General features: G+C 39.9%; 1 protein-coding gene across 4 annotated transcripts in view; it reads right to left on the reverse strand.

Moving 5' to 3' along the window:
• Nucleotides 1-208: 208 nt before the first annotated feature.
• Nucleotides 209-20,193, reverse strand: part of bcar3 (BCAR3, NSP family adaptor protein) — a 76,926-nt gene continuing 56,941 nt past the window's right edge. For 3 of the 4 annotated variants that reach the window (XM_023340201.1, XM_023340202.1, XM_023340203.1), the window contains 13 exons: nt 11,843-11,971; nt 9,442-9,567; nt 8,166-8,282; nt 7,259-7,488; nt 6,450-6,550; nt 6,010-6,144; nt 4,960-5,100; nt 4,319-4,869; nt 3,722-3,837; nt 3,463-3,634; nt 2,791-2,902; nt 1,990-2,193; nt 209-933 (listed from right to left, as the gene is read on the reverse strand). In XM_023340201.1, coding sequence (XP_023195969.1) covers nt 755-933; nt 1,990-2,193; nt 2,791-2,902; nt 3,463-3,634; nt 3,722-3,837; nt 4,319-4,869; nt 4,960-5,100; nt 6,010-6,144; nt 6,450-6,550; nt 7,259-7,488; nt 8,166-8,282; nt 9,442-9,567; nt 11,843-11,971 — 2,313 coding nt within the window. In that variant the 3' untranslated portion in view covers nt 209-754. Of the gene's footprint in view, nt 934-1,989; nt 2,194-2,790; nt 2,903-3,462; nt 3,635-3,721; nt 3,838-4,318; nt 4,870-4,959; nt 5,101-6,009; nt 6,145-6,449; nt 6,551-7,258; nt 7,489-8,165; nt 8,283-9,441; nt 9,568-11,842; nt 11,972-19,106; nt 19,300-20,193 lie in introns of those variants that run through there. The other variant, XM_005805236.2, reaches the window with a different exon arrangement.

Below are 20,193 nucleotides of genomic sequence, written 5' to 3' on the forward strand. Positions count from 1 at the left end.
TGACGTAAATTAATATTTGTAATTTTCAACATTAGTAATTTAACTAGGCAATGAATAGCAAATAAAATAATATAAATTGTGAATAAATGGAAAGAAAGAAAAATGCAAAGACGAAATGTTACAGGAGAAAATAAATCAAATGTATGAAAAACAATTACAGAAAATTTTAAAATGACTAAATAAAAAATATGGAGAAAATGAAAAAGTGACAGTAAATTAAAAAATATCTAAAGAAAGAACAAATAAATAATGAAATAAATTAAACTAATAAAACAATAAGATTGCAAGTAAGACCGAAAATTATAATTACTGGTCATAAAGTTAAATTAATACTGATGAAAATAATAGCACACAATAATAAAATAAGCCGGGAAAATTTTCATATTTTATTTTTTGGATGCAACTTTTGGCAAAATTACTTTACTGAGCCATTTATTTACTTCTATAGTCATTGCCAATTTTGGCAGGATCACTCCTCCATACATTTGTGATCAGCTCCACAGTTTCTGTTTCAACGTGTCGCTCTACAACAAATCTTCATAGTTTTGGTATTAATGCAGTATTTCCTCTGTCTCTAAGATGTTGTGGTAAATATTTAATACTGGATTAAAAACTGACCTGATTACTGAACTCACTTTAAACAGAAAGAAAAACATGAAACACAAACCAACGTGCTTTTTGTTTTGTTTTGTGCTGCTTGTGGCTCAAAACATTTGAAGCTTTGCTCCGTTTTGGGTCCAAGTCAGTTAGTCCTTTAGTTAGTGAGCTGTGTTTTGGTCGCAGGCTCCAGTTTCCTGGACAACGCGGTGAGGATGAGGTTGAACTTGTTGTAGCGATCTGATTGGTTGACGGCTGCTCCGCGGCTCCCCCAAAGCAGCCGCAGCTGGAAGTCCGTTTTAAAAACTTCCAGCAGATCTTCGTCAAACTGAAACCCTGAAGAGGCGAAAACAAAAACAAGTCGAAGGAAATCGGGCAGGAAAACGGAAAATAGAACGTCTCAAAATTACTACAAATCTAACAAAATTGGTATCAAACGTTTGTGTTACGTTTGTGCCGCAAATTTTTTTTCTTCATTTGTGACGCTATAATTTTAAAGATATTAATAAATGTTTCCAGATGTCATAAAACCTCCCACCTTCTTCAAATCTAACAAATTTGGTGTTAATCAACTTGGCTACGTTTGTGCTGCAAACACTTTTATTGTGCTGCTTTTGCTCTGAAGATAATTAAAGTTTAAAGGTCATAAGGTCGACCAGCTCCCCAGTCGTTACCCAAATCTAACAAAATTGGTGTCAAATATTTGCTGTTTGTGCTGCAAAAATGTTAATATGTGCCGCTATCATTTTAAAGAGGTTGATAAAAAAACAACTTTCTAAAGGTCATCAAAGGTCATCATCAATATCTTCAAAGCAAATGAAGCAAAAACTAAAACTTTTGCACAAACGTAGGCGAGTTGTTTGACATTAAATTAGCTATATTTTGTAAATGTGAGCAGTGATGACCTCTTGAAACCTTTTTATTAACATATTTAAAATGATAGCAGCACAAATTAACACTTTAGCAGCACAAACATTTGAAAACAATTCTGATAGATTTGGGTAATGTGTGGAGCCTGGTTGACCTCTTGACCTTTTAACTTTAATATCTTCAAAACAAAAACAGCACAAATTAACTTTCTGCAGCACAAACAGAGGACAGATGATTGACACCAATTTTGTTGAATTTTGTAAATATTGTGGGTTCGGAGGCTGGTTGACCTCTGATGACCTCAGGAAGCTTTTTTTAAATGAATATCTTTGAAATGACAGCGGCACAAATTGGTGTCAAACGTTTGTGCAGCAAAATGTTTCGCTTGTGCTGTCATTTTAAAGATGTTTCCAGAGATCTCATGAACTGTGGAAACTTTTTTGTTAATATGTTTAAAATGATAAATTTGTGCTGCACAAAGGTTTGACAGGTGTGTGGGAACTTGATTCTATTTTTATTGACCTTCTATGATCTTCTCTGCGTTGGCCATGTAGCTCTGAGCGTTGTTCGCGATGTTGCGCGCCGCCTCCAGGTGACGCAGCATGATGTCACATCCCTGGTCGCTGGTTTCCCAGAGCTCCACCCCTTCGGGCGTGGTTGACGGTCGCTCCATCAGGGTGAGCAGAGGCAGGAGGAGAGGGATGCAGACCACAGACAGAGAGGAGGCTGGAAGAGAAAGTTTAGGTCCTGAAAATGTTCCATATTTATATTCAAATGATGCTACTTTGAACAGGTTAGGATAGATCTATGGTGACACAAATGTGTTCATTACATCTTGACAAAACATGGTGAAAATGGCTGCAAATATACAATCGTACATCTTTGAAAAGCAGAAATGGGGCCTCCTGCACAGCCAACAAGAATGCAGCAAGTAGTTTCTAGATGTTAAGACAACAAAACTCTTGTGTTTTCCAGCAGCCATTGTACAGCAGTAAAACCAGCTGATCAAATGTGCTGGAGATCAGCTTGAGTTGCTAAGTAACGGGAAGAACTCTGCTGGTGTTGCTAGGTAATGGCACACTGACTCAACAATCAGGAGGCTTGTGAAACGTTTCTTTTTTCAGGCACCAAAATACATTAACTTGTTTCCAGAAAAGCTGTTTATAGAAGCAGTAGAAACCCAAACAGAGGAATAAAAACAAGCAAAAAGTTAAACTCGTGGTATGTAGCTCCTTTAAAACTTGTATCGTCTGCATTGCACAGAGCAGAAAGCACTTCGACTCGCTGAAATGCCAGCAGAGCTTTTCCTGTTTTTCCTGTTACCTTCTCCTTCATACAGACTCTTGTAGAAAGGTTTGAGGATTTTCTCGTAGCTGATGGCGGTCTGCGTGTAGTTCCTTCGTAGAGTCGTCCAGGTTTCCTCCAGGCGGCTGATCTGGACCAGAAAACACAAACAGCAACTCAGAGGAAACGCACAATGTTTCACATGTTGGCGCCCCCTAGAGTCTTACACAGACAGCACAATTATCTTGCACATCTTTTTGGCTGAGGGTGTTTGGCAAGTTTCCTCCAAAAAACATTTTGAGATAAATCTCAGAAATCTACAAAATCAAGGAAATTTCTCATTTCAAAAAGTAAAAACAATTCCATAAAAAAACTAATTAATCACATTTTAATTTTGAGATTAAATTTGGAAATTTCTGAGTTTCAAAAGTCAAAAATTTGCCAGAAAAAAACTCTGATTTTGACTTTAGTCTGAGAAAAAACATGGAAATTTCTGAGTTTCAAAAGTCAAAAATTAGCTAGATAAAGACGAGTTTTGGTTATCGGCATGAAACTGGAATGAATTGAATGATGATTTTAAATCATGAAATATTGGTGAGCTTTAAAGGAGCCGTAAAATTTAAAGTCCTTACCATTTAAAGTAGTATTTTATTTTTTCTTTTTGTAACGTTATTTTGTTCAGTCTGCATGTGAACGTCGTGTTTCTGTTACCTGCTGCATGTCCAGAGCTTTCATAAGGGCCGTGAAGGCGAACAGATCGCCGACCGCGTTCTTCAGCTCCATGGCAACCAGGATGATGCGATTCAAGGTGGACGCCCGCTCCTCCACGGTGCCGGTGCATCCCAGAATATCCACGGCGACGCCTATCGCCATGGTGTGGTGCCTGGGGGACGGATTTGGGTTTTTGATCATGCTGCCATCATAAAACTCGTCACCAATAAAAACAAGGCGCTGCGGTAGCCATGGTTACCGTTCCATCAGGTCCAGCCTCAGCTGGCGGCCGTGCGGCAGCGTCACCAGCTCCAGACCTGAACAAACGCCCATCCGACCTTTGACCTGAGGAGTCACTCCCAGGATCCGCGCCACCTGAACCAACAACAGCCATTTTTACAAGAAGCTCTTAAGAAGAAATTCAGTTATATTTCATCTCTCAGTGGAAAAACATCTGCGTCGTGTTTGTTGGGTTCATTTGACACCTCAACAACTTTGTCTCCATTTTCTGACAGAGGAGAGAAACCAAAACCAGAAGTAACGGTAGTACTACTTCAACATATTTGAAGTAAAAGCAAAAGTAAAAAGTAGCAGTTCAAACGTTACGTAAGAGTAAAAGTATTTGGTAAAAAGTTATTAGTAACTGAACAGTTTGGATTAATATTACATCATCAGATGAATCAAAATATAAAGTTAAGTGGAAATTTTGGTATTTGAATGATAAAATAATTTAAACGGTAAACGGTGACAGGTGTGTGTGAGGTGTGTGTACCTGGCAGTCGGCCATCAGCAGGTGTGTGTGAGGTGTGTGTACCTGGCAGTCGGCCATCAGCAGGTGTGTGTGAGGTGTGTGTACCTGGCAGTCGGCCATCAGCAGGTGTGTGGCGATGCTCTGGTGGTCGTGGCTGAGCAGCAGCTCCTTCGCTCTCTTCAGCACCGCCATCTCCAGCGGTTTGTTTTCAGGCGGCAGCAGACGTGATTTGAACTCCGCCGGCCTGAAGGCCGACTCCGTCTCCAGAACCGGCCGCAGAAACCCACGCCTCGCCTTTTCCTCCTCCTCCTCCTCTTCCTCGCTCGTGCTTTCCAAGGCGGCGATGGCGTGGTGGTAGGAGCTTCTGTCGAGCGTTTTCCGGCCCGCAGCCTCGCCGTCGGTTTTCAGCAGCTCCACGTAGCCACACGCTGTGGACGGGTTCTGCGAAGTCTGGCGGTCCCGGTCCGGTTCAGGTGGGCTGTAGGACCGGAGGTCGGCTGGGTTCAGATTCAGCCGCTCCGTCCTTCCTGACGACAGCTCCGAGTCCGGACACTGGACAACTGCAGGAGGAGAAACCACACAGCTGGACGGACCGCGGGAATCCGTAAGAGGAAAATGTCGACATTTCTGGGGCTTCGCAGGAGGAACAGGCGGAGCTGCAGAGGAAGAAACACATCCATCTGTGATTTTTATACTTGAATACTGAATAAATGGGCTACATCTGTGGAAAAACATCCAGCTGTCACCTCCACTCCTCCTGGAATTAGCCGGGTTTTCCCCAGAGCTGCTAGAGGGCGACATGAGGGGCAGCCGGGTCAGGGGCACTTTGCTCGGTTTGGGAGGCGGCTTGGGACACAGCTGGCTGTCGGAACCACGGATTGCTTGACCTGCAGCGACATTCAGATTTTAATATTATTATCAACAAAACACACAAGTTAATTTCCAGAGTAAATTTAAATTGACAGCAATATATTAACCTTCAGAGGAGATTTTACAGCCTTAAAGTCAGATGAAAATATTTATTTCAGTCAGATCTGAACCAGAAATGTGTCCAGAATTGATTTAGGGAGTTCTCACACCTGGTAGTTTGGTAGATTCGGTTCAATTTGGGACCAAAATTGCAAAATTTGACACATTTTCACACAGCACTGTGCAAACAAAAAAACCTTTATAAAACCTGTTTCCCTCCTGGCCTGTGGGGGCGCTGCACCAAGAACAACTGAAGGAAACGACACAAAAACCTGTGAAGGAGACACTGAGTGCAACTTCCTTCTTCACCAAATGTAAACAAAAATGGCGGTGGTAGGATTTCTCTTATGTCGTTGGTAAAAGACCACGAGTCATTTCTCCCACTAGCGTTAGCCTCGTGCGTTTGTTTTGGTTGTTTTTACCCAGAATTCCCTGTGCTGCAGTCCACTTCCTGCTTTTGGAGCTGTCTCTGTTCCGCTTGGCATTTGCATATGGATTCAAATCGCACCAGAGTTCACTTCAACTGAACCGAAAGCGTGGTTTGTCGGCGGACCAGAGTTAGATTTTTTGGTTGATTAGCATTCACACCTACTCAAACTGAACCGGACTTTCTAGGCAAACGGACCAGAGTTGGATTAAAGCGAATTAAACAGGGCTGGTGTGAACAAACCCTTGTTCTTAGAAATAGTGAGTTTTCTTTTGGTTTTCTGCTTTTGATTTTTAGATCTGTGTAAGCCTAAGCTTAAACACTGTTATTACTACATAAAAGTAAAACAGTAAAAATATATTTTCTTATATTAAGAGCTCATATAAAAATATCTGATTACCTGCTAAAGGTTCTGCAGATCTACGCTGGGCTGACGGGCTGAGGACCGGCTCACTGCCGGTCCGAAACACCGGAGACTTTGGTCCGGGGCTGGTGAGCAGCGGGTCCGCGGACTGCTGGGGCAGCTGTTTGGTTCCTACGGAGGAAAAAAGATGCCAAAGTTATAAAAAATAAATTTAATAACACGTCATTAATTGGATTTAACATGAATTTGTTTTATACAGAAGATCAGCTTAGTGGAAAAAAATCCTGCTTTCACACTGAAGGGCTCATTGTGTTGAGCATCTTCTATTAGTTTAGCGCTTTAGCACTAGCAGAACAAATTTTTAATGTTTAGCTCAATTAACTTGTTAGTTTTTAGTATTTACTATTAATAAGTTTGTGATTATCGGACCAAAATACACATTTATGTGAAGCAAGCTAACGTTTTTCATTTCTTACCCAGAGGCAGGAAGCTTTCCGATTGGTGCGCCTTCAGGGGACGTCGCTTCTCCTGGACTTGATTGAGACTCGCTGGCTGACTGCCGCATCGATCTTTCAACCTGACAGGAAGAGGAAAGGAAAACTTTACATGTAAACATGTCTCAGGACTGTTGAAAACCCTCTGGAGAGGTAAAGTGGGGAAAATGAGTTGACTGGGTCTATCTGTAAAAACTAATATAAAACTATTGAATATTTTACATAGCAGCTCAAGAAATATAGAGATACTGCCTGAAATGCAAACAGTAAGCATATTTGAAAGCTTAGCTACACATTCTTAGGCTTCAATTATACTAAACTTTTGTTTTTCCTAAATCTTAACATTTAGTTTTGTATTTTCCTCGATTTGTCTCACGCAAAGTATGAAGAAATATACTTTGCGTGAGAAAGACACATCAAATGTTGTGCTATTTTTGGCCCTTCTGGCATTCCATATGTAAGGAGCAGAAAAACTGGAGTTGAGTTCAGAGTATGTCAGAATATGAATTGATTGAACATTTGTGAGATTTAGATGCACACACCACAAATCATCGTTACACAGATATAAGCGCTGAAATCAGTCTCACTGCACCGTCAGATTCAGGGTTTGAGCAAAACTGGAGAAAAAGTGAGTCTCACTAGAAAAAGTGAATTATTTCTGCTATTTAAACACAGCTGACGGTTTAAAACGAAGCAACTTAGTGAAAATAAAACACCTAATTAAATCCACGGAGGAATCTGGAGGTTTGGTGTTAGATTTGCACGTTTGTGTGAGTTTGTGGTGCGCAGACCTCAGCTGGGCGCCGCGGACGAAGCCGTTGTCCTGGCCATGATGGCCGTCGTGGACGTTGTGCGCGCCGTCGTGACCGTTGGTGATGTTGAGGCTAAGGCGGTTCTGGCTCCGCCTCTCTTGCACCATCAGCCCCGCCTCTTTGTGGTTGCTCGACAGTCCGTACTTTTCCTCCAAGTAGCGCAGCGGGAACGCTCGGTTGATCGGCTGGAAGATGATGGCACCAACAACCTTAAGTGGGGAGAAAGATTTGTGGTTTTATTTTTTCCATCAAAACCAGCGGTGGGGATCAATTACGATTTTAACTTGAGTTTATTACACGGCCTGTTATCAATTAATCACATTTTATTCGACAAAATAAGCAACAACTTCAATTCAAAAACCCCTTTTGCTGCAAAATTATTAAATAAACAGATTTATGAGCTCAATAAGAAAGATATTTATTGTTTTTAACCTGTTATTTAGATTATTCAACTGCTCAAGCCTTAGAAATGTGGTTGCTAACATTAGCATTGATGCTACATGTTTAGCATTGAGATGCTATTTCTGGCTTGAGTAGCTCTGCTGCTAGGCTAACTCCTTCTGAACACAACAACAGCCTTTTGCTTCAAAATGGTCCAATCCTGTTGATTTTGAAGCTAAAATGAATCCCCAGTGAGCCAAGAAAAAAGTTTTTGTCATTAGCGGATGTCACTTGTGCATCAGATTGTAATGCCGTATCAGAAACACATGAATACAAAGGTTCCGGTTTCAGACTTTTGTATGTAAAAGAAAACTGGAATTAATTTTGTTGAAATCTATGTAATTATTAAACACTTCCACATTTATTACATAAATATCAACTGGTCAAGACTGAACATGTGAATTATGAAGAAACACTAGAACAACTTGTAGCTTGTAAAACCAACCTGTGAGACGGGTTTCCTGTTGCCAACATAGTATCTGATGAGTGCAGGAACGCTGTCAAACCCTTCCTTATCTAACAGATACTCCACTCTGGAGTACGCTTCATTCAGGATCACCATCTGAATGAGTCAAAACAGACAAAATTTCATTTTTTTCTGCTTTTCTGATAAATCTAAAGGCGTGAGACTGTGAAAAACAAGAAACGTGGTTCTGCAGAGTATAAATGGTCAAACTAATGATAATATATGACTTAAAGCTGGGGAGAAACAACGTGAGTTTGCTTTTATTAGGAATATGGTGGAATGCTGTTTGACACCTTGAAGCTGAACGTTCTGATGAATTCATCAGATCACTTAAACACAGGGGTGTCCAAACTGTGGCCCAGGGGACATTTGTGGCCCTTGGAACAATTTTGTGTGGCCCCCAACTTCAATTCAACAATGGTACAAACTTGGACCTTCAGTGGGCACTTTTGTAATTTTTAGCATGAGAATTTAAATTAGTTCTGCAATTAAATACTAATATATCTGGAACACAAAGTATTTTTCTTTTGATATCAGTGTTTTATTTTGATTTTAATATCATGGTAATTAGCGTCATAAATATCTGAAGAAAGTTCAGATTTTGTCACTGGTAATAAATTAAAAGATTTTCTAGATCAAATAAACTGAAAAAAATTACCAGAAAAGTTAGGAAACAGTCTATCATTTATTAAGACAACAAACGGCCACTTTGCTTAAATTAAATATTTTGTATTTAATTAAATATTTCATATTTAATTTATTGCTGAGTTACAGAAAATAGGATTAGAGCTACTGAAAAAATAAATAATTCTGACATCAAACTCAAAATTCTGACTTTTGGTCTCAATAAACTCTGAATTGATTGAAGGAAAAAAGTCAGAATTTTGGGAAAAAAGTAAAAAAAGAATTTTTTTTTTTAAAAAGTCCAAAAATGTTTTTCAAAATGTTGAGAAAGAAAGTTGCCTAATCATTTCCCACACTGAGCACATAAAAAAGGAAATAATGTTGCGTCTTTATTTGGAAAGACAATATGGCTCCTGAGTTTGTCCTGCTGTGGGAATCTGATCCATGGTGCAAAAAGTTTGGACACCAGTGACTTAAAACAGTTTGTGTTTTTTGTATGTTTGTTTAATCCTGCAAAGTCAAACAGAAAATAAAACCCAAATGATGAAATGGTTCATGCTGTGGAAGCTGGCGATCATGAAAAGATCTCATAATAAAATCCGAGTCTTGAAGTCGGACTGAGTCTCCGTACCTTCTTGCTGATCTTAAAGTGCTGCGCGGCGTTTCTCCACTGGCAGGTCAGAACGTAGCTCCCTGGGCTGGAGAGCGAATCCCGCAGCAGGAAGTCTCCGTCACGCTGCACCAGGCTCTCTGCGACCTGCAGGTCGTGAGCGGTTACACAAACACAGCGTCTGTTTGCAGGCCAAACGTTTCATTAAATCTGATGATGGTGGTCTGGGTGGCTGGAACCAGTTTTATGAGCGCAGCGCCGGCTGCTCTGCACGGCTAACATGCTCTAAAATGTTAGTTTTCTTTTTCACTGACGTGTCAACAAGTTCAACGCTGTTTTTAAACTTTAATTTGTCTGGATGGAAAGACACATTTAGCTCTGGTTGTTTCCCTCGGCTCAGATTAACTATCGTTTTTCAGTTTCACTTTAAATCAAATTTCTTTTGCGATGTTTTTCTGCTACATAAACTGTAACCGACACTTGATCCACACAGGAAGCAGGCGACACAGGTCAGACCTTTTTGCCCAAATGTGACAGGATGTAAACATTGAATTGCAAAGTTTCTTAAATTAAATATTTTCCTTATATCTGGATTTCACTCATCGTATTTTGTATTACTGATTCCCAAAGAAGCAATTTTTACAGTGTCAATGCGTAGACCTGAGCATTATGATAGCATTAAATTAAATAACTATAACATGTTTCTACTAGGAGAGAAAGAGAGAGAGAGAGAGAGCGAAAGAGAGAGAGAGAGAAAGAGAGAGAGAGAGAAAGAGAGAGAGAGAGAAAGAGAGAGAGAGAGAGAGGGAGAGAGAGAGAGAGAGAGAGAAAGAGAGAGAGAAAGAGAGAGAGAGAGAGAGAGAGAGAGAGAGAGAGAGAGAGAGAGAGAGAGAGAGAGAGAAGAGAGAGAGAGAGAAGAGAGAGAGAGAGAGAGAGAGAGAGAGATAGGGAGAGAGAAGAAGAGAGAGGAGAAGAGAGAGAGAGAGAGAGAGAGAGAGAGAAGAGAGAGAGAGAGAGAGACGAGAGAGAGGAGAGAGAGAGAGAGAGAGAGAGAAGAGAGAGAAGAGAGAGATAGAGAGAGAGAGAGAGAGAGAGAGAGAGAGAGAAGAGAGAGAGGGAGAGAAGAGAGAGAAGAGAGAGAGAGAGAAGAGAGAGAGAGCGAGCCAGAAGGCCTCGTAGAGCTAGCCGAGCGAGCACGCGAGAGAGGCTCTGAGAGAGGAGAGCCGCAGGAGCTCTCCTTAGCTCCCTCTCTGCTAGAGCCGCGAGACACGCCGCAGCGAAAGGAGAGCGCTCAGACGAGCGAGAGCGCGGCTACCGTCGCCCCTCTAGCGAAGCACCGCTCTGATCTCGCGCGTACCGACTGGCCCTGTCCTCGGGCTTTTCTCAGCTTTTGTTCTAAATAAAGTTAACATAAATTGTTCAGTGTTGTTATTGAGAAAAGTTTTTTTTTTTTTTTGAACATTTTATACATGTAGAAATTTTATTTCCATCCAGCCACCTACACTGCAAAAACACAACATTTTACCAAGTATTATTGTTTAGTTGCTCATGCAAATATCTTAGTTCAGTTGAAATTAGATAAAATTAACTTACAAGAGATTTTACAGAAAGTTATAGAGGCTGATTTTTTAGTCAACAAATCCTTAATATTGATGTTTAAAAAGTACTAGTTTTACTGGCGGATTATTTAACCTATTTCACAAGTGACAGGCCTTGTGCCGTTACCTAGCAACCCCAGCCAAGTCCAGCCCGTTACCTAGCAACCCCAGCCAAGTCCAGTCCGTTACCTAGCAACCCAGGTCTAGTTCCACCAGCAGATTATTTGACTTCTAACAAGACATTCTCCTCATGTTTTCAGTGAAATAATCTGAAACAAATATCATTATTGAGGAATTAATTAGCTAAAATAAACTCATAGTAATTGTCTTCTCTTATTTCAAGTTTACTAAATATTTGAACTAGAAACTGAACCAAATTGACTTGTTAGGATTTTGTGTTTTTGCAGTGTAGGCTTGTTTTGTCCTGTTTTCTTGTGTTTCTCTGTTTCAGTTGCAGCTTTTCACTCTTTTTCTTTCCCACAGAAACACACAAACCTTCATGCCGAACTCAGGGCTTTAATTAGGCCGCTGTTTGTTTAGAGTGTAATGGTAGTTTAGCCAAAGGAAGCAGCTTATTAAAAGCGATTACATCTCAGCCCTGGAGAACACAGCCTCCCTCACACAGCCATCCAGCACAACAAACAAACGCATACAGAAAGCTTTCTGTACGGCAGGCAGCCTGGAGGAGCAACCCCTCTGCTGGGGTCCAAACACACCCAGTAATCTGCCAGCAGTCGCAGCGCTGCAGGCTAATAACACCCGGCCTGGTCCAACTGGTTTCCAACTGGACTTTTAAAGGGAGTGTCTCTGTTTTTGTGTTGTACCTGTCTGGGAATCGCGCCGTGGTACCAGGCGTGACTCCTGGGCTCCTCGCTGCTCATCTTCAGCTCCTCCTCCAGCTCTCTGCGGAGCTTCTCCAACGAACAGTCCAGGATGAACTGGTCCCTGGAGAACTGGGAGGAGAACAGGAGGAACCGTTCAGATGAAATCTGTGTCTGCCAGAGATCCATTCACAGCTTTATTCACTCAGAAATGTTGGTCCTTCAGTTTCACTCCTTTGATTTAATCCTTTCAAAGCAAAAACAACTTTTTAACTGAATAATGTTCATTTCTTTGGTTCAGGTTTATACAAAATTTGTATTTTTGTATTTGTATTTGGAAATCCATTAAAGAAACAGACTTTTAATTTATTTAAAGTTTGTTTTTTTTGTTAATTTGGATCCGCATTATCCTTTTTTTTTCTTTTACAATTATAAACATCAAAAAAGAGAAAACATTACAAAAACACACTTACTAAAACATTAGCAACTGCAAAAACACAAAACCTTGCCAAGTATTTTGATCTCGTTTCTAGAGCAAATATCTTAATGCTCTTGAAATAAGACAAAATTAACTTACAAGTAGCTTTTCAGTGAGATATAGGAGCTTGTTTTAAGTCAATGATTCCTTAATATTGATGAAGAAACGCTTATGAAAAACTGGCTCAGAGCAGATCGATGTGTGGATGAGCCAGAACAGAAACAAAACCAAAGTTTTTATCTTTCACCTTAAGAGGAACAAAGTAGAGCTAATATTTAATTATTTTTATTGTAAGTTTATTGGTAGGGACAGACTCACGTCGACAGACAAACTGAACAAAACAATCCCACGTTTGCATCATAGTGCAGCAGCAACAGCTGATTCGCAGCACTTGTTCCTAGATGGGCTTTTAAAAAGCCATAGATCTAGAATAGCTTCAGTTAGAAACTAGAGATCAGGCTGACCTCTGACCTGAACCGGCCTTCAGTCGGCCTTCTGTCAGCTGAGGAACATTTCCAGGAAAAATGACGAATGTTTCAGCATCCAGTCGCTTTGCGTCAGAGAATAAACTTTAAAATAAAATAAAACTTAGTTATAAATCACTTATGTATTTTACTGGCTTAGCAGTAAAATACTTTAAAGATCAGCTGTCGTCATAGCAACCGTCCAGACCTCTCAGGTCTTCTGGTTCTGCTCTGCATCCCCAGAAAAAAATCCAGAAAACTGCAAACCAGCCGAAACACTGACACACTTTAAACCCAGACCTCAAACTGAGCTGGTCTGATCAACCACTCCAACGTTTGTTAATAATTACGCTTTATGGTTTTTATAACGGAGTTTTATTTTAGGGTTTTGTTTGCGGCTCCCAATAAACCTGATTACGGTTTTATGATTTTATGACGTGAAGCACTTTGGTGAAGGAATGATCCTTCATGTACGTTTCCCCTCAGCTCTCCTTCTCTCCTCTGTCATATTAAAATAAAACAATAAAATAAAATGAGTCATGATAAAAAGTTTGGACACCCCTGGGTTTATCCAAGACGTGACACTTGGACTCTCTCCCTTCTACCATCTCCTCTGTGGATTTGAGACGCATATCTACCAAAACACATTCCGGTTTTTCTACTTTTAAGTAAAAGTAGAAACGGAAGGAGAGTATTTCTACCAAACAACAGACAGACTTACAGAAGAGCTGCTGGGTCTCTGCATCGTTCCCTCCTTCATCACACACACGTCGACACACACGCTGCTGGCTCACAAATAAAACGCCATTTCACACACTCTCTCTCTCTGTCTGCCTCCACAGAGGTTTTGTCCCTCCGCCGCTCTGCCTCACCTTGCGCGACGTCATATGACGTCCCCCGCCTGCCTGCCCGCCTCCACACACACCTCCACCTGACGCACATAAACAAAAGCGAGTGGGAGTGACGCAAAACACTCCCAAAGCTTGAGATAGGTGGAGTTTCTCTTTCTCTGTCAGGAAGTTTCTGGAGAATCTAAAAAAATGTGATGAAACAGATGAAAGATAACAGCAGCTTCACATCCTCAACCAGGAAGAGGTTCCTCACCATTTTCTCTCTGTGCTTCAGTCCTTAAGTGTCATGGATTATTTTTGTAATAATCTGGCTGATTTAATGATTGTTCCCCCACATGTGAAGCCTCCAGTTTTTGCAGCAGCCACAACAATAATAAAAAACGTCTTTCCACCTGCAGCTGCGCTCGCTGTTTAATCGCTGTTCAATGAAGAGACGCCATGAGTCGACGTTACTCTTACTTATGAAGTCATGAATGGAAGATCACTGATGGTTCATGTGCAGGAAGAACGAGGAGGACAAAGGGATTCAGGAAGGAGAAATTGAAGGAAAAAGATAGAAAAACAAACATTAGCAACACTGAAAGTGTTTGACAGGCTGCAACAGATGAACTGAAGCATAAACAACAACTCAGATTTATTTACCCTCCAAGTCCAACTAAAAGGGACAAATGATGTCAGAATCAGCTTTACACTGCAAAAACACAAAATCTTACCAAGTAGTTTTGGTCTAGTTTCTAGAGCCGATATTTTATTACGCTTGAAATAAGACAAAAATAACTTATAAGTAACTTTTCATAAAAGATATAGGAGCTTGTTTTAACAAAAACAACAGTTCCAGTTCCACTGGCAGATTATTTCACCGATGACATGGGAAGAATGTCTTGTTATAAATTAGATAATCTACCAGTGGAACTAGAACTGGGTTGCCAGGCAACGTGCTGAGTTTGGCTGGGGTTGCTAGGTAACGGCACCAGTGGAACTAGAACTTTTTCATCAAAATTAAGGAATTATTTACTTAAAACAAGCCTCTGTATTTTGCTGAAAAGTTATTTGTAAACACATTTTTTGTTCTTATTTTAAGTGTACTAAGAAACCAGAGCAAAATTATTTTCATTTTGGTCCTTAAGATATTAAAAAAGACTTTTAACATAACTTTATATGTTAGTCCGTCTGATGGTGTAATTATTTTTCAGTATTAAATAAGTTGAAGTTGTGCTTCTCTTACTGCAGCCCAACGTTTGGCTCCTCAATCTGTCATCTGAAACGTCTCATCTCTGCTTCTTTCACTGTAAATCTTTCAGCGTTTACAGTTGAAACGCTGTAACGTCTTCCTTAACGTCTTAAGGAAGACGTTAAGGAAGACGTTAAGGATTCGTCTTCCTGTCAATTGTTGAAAAGTTTCTAATGATTTCCCAGACGTGACGCAAAAACAGAAATACAAAGAAAAAGATATTTTTGATTACTCAGCGGAATCTTCTTGTTGTGAACGTGAAACTTTTTTCTTTTTTTTTTTACTTCTGAGAAGCTTGAAGGAGTTTGTTTGTGCTGAAGCAGTGAAACATCTAAAGCATGAGGGGCGCCGGCCCTTTAAGTAATTGGACAATCCTGATCAAAGCTGATGAGACTAAATGACTGTGGATCGACCATCAGGGACTTCCTGTTTACCTGAAGCTTCCTGTGATTAAACCAGGAAGTATTTTACTCCTCAGCTGCAGAGGAATCATCTCTGAACACCAAGATGATAGAAACTAGTGACAATTATTCAGTTACATTTACTGGAGCAAAGTTTTCTGAAAAAAATGTATTTTTAGGAGTAGCTCTAGTTTTGTTTTGATGCATCTCTGCTCTTACTGGAGTGAAGTTTTTCACCTCTTATGTATTATAAACACATATTTCATAGTTTATTTCCACAGAAAATGCATCTTTATTTATTTATTCTTTTTATTAAATAAACTTCACATCAAGACGATGATTCTGTTTCTTTAAAAAAAAGAAAAAAGATTTAAATAAAAATAACTCCAACTAACAGTTTCACTTTTCAAACCTCTTGAGCTTTTCCACATTGTTGTCCTTTACTCTGAAAGCCTCACAGGTTTGTTAGAGAAGAGGTTCTCAAAGTGGGGGGCGGGAACCCCAAAGGGTCATGAGAGGTCAAGTTGGGGGTCAAAAGATGATTTTCAGAAATGTCATCATGTGACCCCTGAAGTTTGTGGTTTCAAACATACAAAATGTGGGAAAATGAACTTTCTGCCAGGTGGAAGGTTTTTGTGCCTCAGGGTTAGAAATCTTCAGGGTTATTTTCATTTTGTGACAGTTTCAATTTTATAGCAACATTCCTCTCAACTTGGATGGATAAGGTGTAAAGTTTTAGACAGAAAAACAACAAAAAACATTTAAGTAAATGAAGTGAAACCACCATCTCATGTAATCCCTGTTGTGATATTTTACTTTGGTTTGAAAGGAATAAGCTTTGATTTGTGAGGCACAGAAAACTGACGACCTCCCAAGGAGACAGACGGAGGAGCATAAAGGGAGCGGAACAAGTCCTCTGGCTGTTTGGGTCGCGAGGACAAACGGCAGCACAGATGAAGGACGGGGTGGAAGAGCTACAAGAATACCAACCCAAAGGAGGTGATGCTCTGGTGCCGAGTTTCACCACTAATTCTGGTTTTATTCAAATAGTTTCTACTTTTACCATCAGATTCTCAAAAACGTCATGAAAAATTACTTTTTTTAGCCTTTAAATGCTTTTTGTTGTGTATTTACAGTCGCTAGGAAAGCTTCACTTAGTCTCTCCACGGCTGAGTAGATCATCTTTGGGTCATTTTTTCCTTTCAGTTTTCTCTGTTCCCTGTTACATTTTTAACTAGTATTTGCTGCAGAACAGCTAGACAGGATCACATACATCGAATCTGATATTTTTATGTCTCTCAGCACCTAAATCAGTTTTTATTTAATGTATTGAACTTGGAAAAAATAGCAACGTTTTTGAAAGGAAATGACCCAAAACCTGTTTTTAAAACTGAGAATAAATTTGCTCAAAAGAACCTAAAATAGTTTGAAAACTAGATGCTTTAAAAAAAAAACATGTAAAAACATTATTATGTTTTGGATCGACGGTAAATAACTTTCCTTTGCTACATAAAAACAAAACAAACAAAAAAAAGATATTTTTTAAATACTTTTGATTCGACAAGTTTGGCCCAAAATATTTGGTCTTCAAGCTGCAGCATGTAACTTTTATAGACAATATATTTTTCACAACTTTGTTCAAGCTCTCATCATATTGTGACTTATTTTTTTGTAAAAAAAAAAAAAAAAAGAATCAAGCTCCTCTGTCTCCTCCCAGTTCTAACATCCAATCAGAGGCAGGGGGCGGGTCTTAGCGCTGTCAATCACTCTCTCTCCTCCCCTTGCTCTCTGCCATGCTGCAGCTAGCACAGCTTGTAATAGTTGTGTCAATAATATGTGTGTAGCTAGCATGGCCATGCTAGTTAGCATGGCCACCAACGACGACAGTTACAGTTTTCATGTCACTGTAAGATTTCCCCTCCATTAGCGCATTTAGCAGCGAGTACATGAGGATGATTGACAGCAGTAAGACCCGCCTGCTGGCTCTGATCGGTCGTTTTTGGTGCACTTTTTCAGAGCTCAGGGAGGAAGTGGAGAAAGATCTTTTCACAGATTTTCTGTCTCATACTGTCGCAACATGACAATAAATATGCAAAAAAAACATTTTTCCTAAAATAAAAGTTGCGTACAGCACCTTTAAATGTGGAAAAGAAAGATTTAAAAGCATAATGTGAGTTTCCTCTGGTAATCTGACCTCATGTTGCAGAATAAAATCCGTTTCCTTCATTTCTGTTTTTACCACAGGTGTATCTGATAGAACCGAACCGAACAGAAGCTGCTGCACAGCCCGACTTCACCCACTGACTCAGTGACGTTTATACATCTCACTGACGTCACGCAGCGCCGGCCGCCGGCCAGCAGCTCTGGCTCATCCCAGCACACTGCCTCGTCTGTCCGCCAGCGGCGGTTACAGATGAGGTCAACATGTATCTCACACTCTGAGCCAGACAGTCACACAGGCGGGTTTCATGCGGGTCGTCTGGTCCCGGAAATAAGAGCGCAGTGTTCAGAAAGAGAAGGAGCATTCAGCGTGATCAGATCCCCTCCCTGTTGTCCGCAGGACAGAGAGACGGACGCTGCAGAAACACAAAGTCTGACCAATGACTTCTGGTTTCATCTTCATTAAGTTACAACAAGACAGACAGACGGACTATTTGTTTGTAAACACGGCGGATGGACACGCTCTGCAGAAAGAGCCGGGCCGCATTTAAACTGGTTACCATGGTTACTGGCATTTATCTTGTCATCTTAACTTTAGCTAGCATGTTGTTAGCATACCAGAACCAGTTATCGCAGCGCGATGAAATAAGTTATTCTGCCAAACTGACAACAGTGAAGGAGATGCATCTTAATGACCCACAAGTTGCAGAAACCAGACAAAAAAAATACTTGGTAAGATTTTGTGTTTTTGCAGTGTGGGCCAACACCATCGAGACAAAAGTTAACCAAAAAAAAAAAGAATAAAATAAAATAAATGATAATAATAGAAAGATTAAAATAGAATCAAGTAATTTTTGCAAAAATTGGATTTTATTCTTTATAGATTCAAAACTTCAACATTTTCTGCATTAAAGAAAATTTCATCTGGTTTTCAAATCATTTTGGGCTTGAAGAACAAATTTATTCAGTTACAAGGAAAATATTTGAGTCACTTTCTTTCAAAAACATTTGCTATATTTAGCCAAGTTTAATAAATTAAATATTACACATGGCTAGTAAATAGCCATGTTTAAACATTAGCCATGTGGCTAAACATTAGCCATGTTTAATGTTTACATATTAAATGTGCCCAATGTTTAAACATTAAACTTTAGCCATATTTAATATTTAAACATTAGACATTTTAAATAATAAACATGGCTAATGCTTAGCCATGTTTAATGAATTAAATATGTAATATTGAAAGATATTAGCCGTGTTTAACTATTAAACATGGCTGACATGTTTAGCTAATATGCTAAATCAAAGTTGATTTAGGCTGATTTAGGCACAACATAGTTGATTTTTCAGTAAAATTCTCTATTATAAAAGTTTGGTTATAAAAATACTTTTTGTTGTACTCAACATTTTCTACTGCAAGAAAATCTAACTGATTATAATTGTACCCTGATTACCAATATAAAGTTTGCATCTGCACAAAATTTGCTTAATTCTTGATTTGCATTTGGAGGCCACACAAAATCACTCCAACGGCCACAAATGGCCCGCGAGCCGCACTTTGGACCCCTGCTTTAAGTGGACCGGTCAGTTTCCTGTGGTCTGCTATAAACTGCAACCAGTGATCAAAGGAGCTTCAGAAAGAAGATTTTTTCTTCTGATGAAGAAGGTAAAGCTCGTCTCACCTTGATGACCGAGTTCCTGTGGTAGAAGCAACACAGAGCCGCTGTCAGAGCCTTCAAGTTGCATCGCTCCGTCATCACAACCGTTTCCAAAATGCAACCAAACAGACGGAAACGTTTCCGGTTTCTGAAAACTAAAAACTCAACTCGAACGAGCAAATTGCAGAGAAACCTCCATGTCAGAGACCCTGGATCTCTCTGCTCCACAGTCCCCTGCAGAGTGAACCCTCGCTCTGCTCCACTCATCCTTTACATCACTTTTTCCCCTCTAAGCCCCGCCCCCTCCGGGCCTCGTGTGCAGCAGAGAAACGACCGTGTGGTGAGGTTTGATCCAGCCGAGTGTGGATCGCCTGGGAGTGGCCCGGTGGCAAAGCTCCCTCATCTCCTCTGGAAAAAACATGGCAGGACAAAAAAAGCTGCACTGCACAAAAGTCCTTTTCTTACTTACTAAGCAGCTGAAATGATCCCAGATCACAGCTTTGTTGTATCAACTGTTTTTAAAATGTAAAGTTGTAAAATTCATAAGCAAAGGGATGCACTGACTGCAGGTTTTTGGCCAGTTCTATTTTTTTTTGTTGCCTAAAACGTCGTAGTAAGAAAGTCGCTGAGTTGGCAAAATTTGTGAACTGGCCTGGTGGACCAGTCTGTCAATAAAATCTCTCTAATGGAAGAGAAGAAGAAGACAGAAAATGTTTTTAGATCGTTTCTAAGATAAATAAGATCGGTGGATAAGATCGGCTTCACATGCAAATATCGGCCGATCACCCAAAGTTAAGGAGATCAGTGCATCTTCAAAGGATTATGAGTAAAAGTATTTATAACTGCAAACAGAAAAAAGCTGCTTTAAGTTAGTAGCATTATAAATCAGTTTTCAGTGACAATCAGAAACATTTCTAACACCCTGAAGAATAAAATAAAAGAAGAAAGACAGAAAAAAGAACGGAGGACGACAAAGAAGAAAAAGAAAGAATGATTAATTACTGACTAATATTAGATGAATGAAACATTCATATTTTAATGAGTTAAAATCTTGCGGGGAAGGTAAACGCCTCAGCCTTGCAGTTTTGCCTCAGCACAAATTACACTATTA

The sequence above is a fragment of the Xiphophorus maculatus genome, chromosome 9 (assembly GCF_002775205.1).
Source record: "Xiphophorus maculatus strain JP 163 A chromosome 9, X_maculatus-5.0-male, whole genome shotgun sequence".
Taxonomy (NCBI): domain Eukaryota; kingdom Metazoa; phylum Chordata; class Actinopteri; order Cyprinodontiformes; family Poeciliidae; genus Xiphophorus; species Xiphophorus maculatus.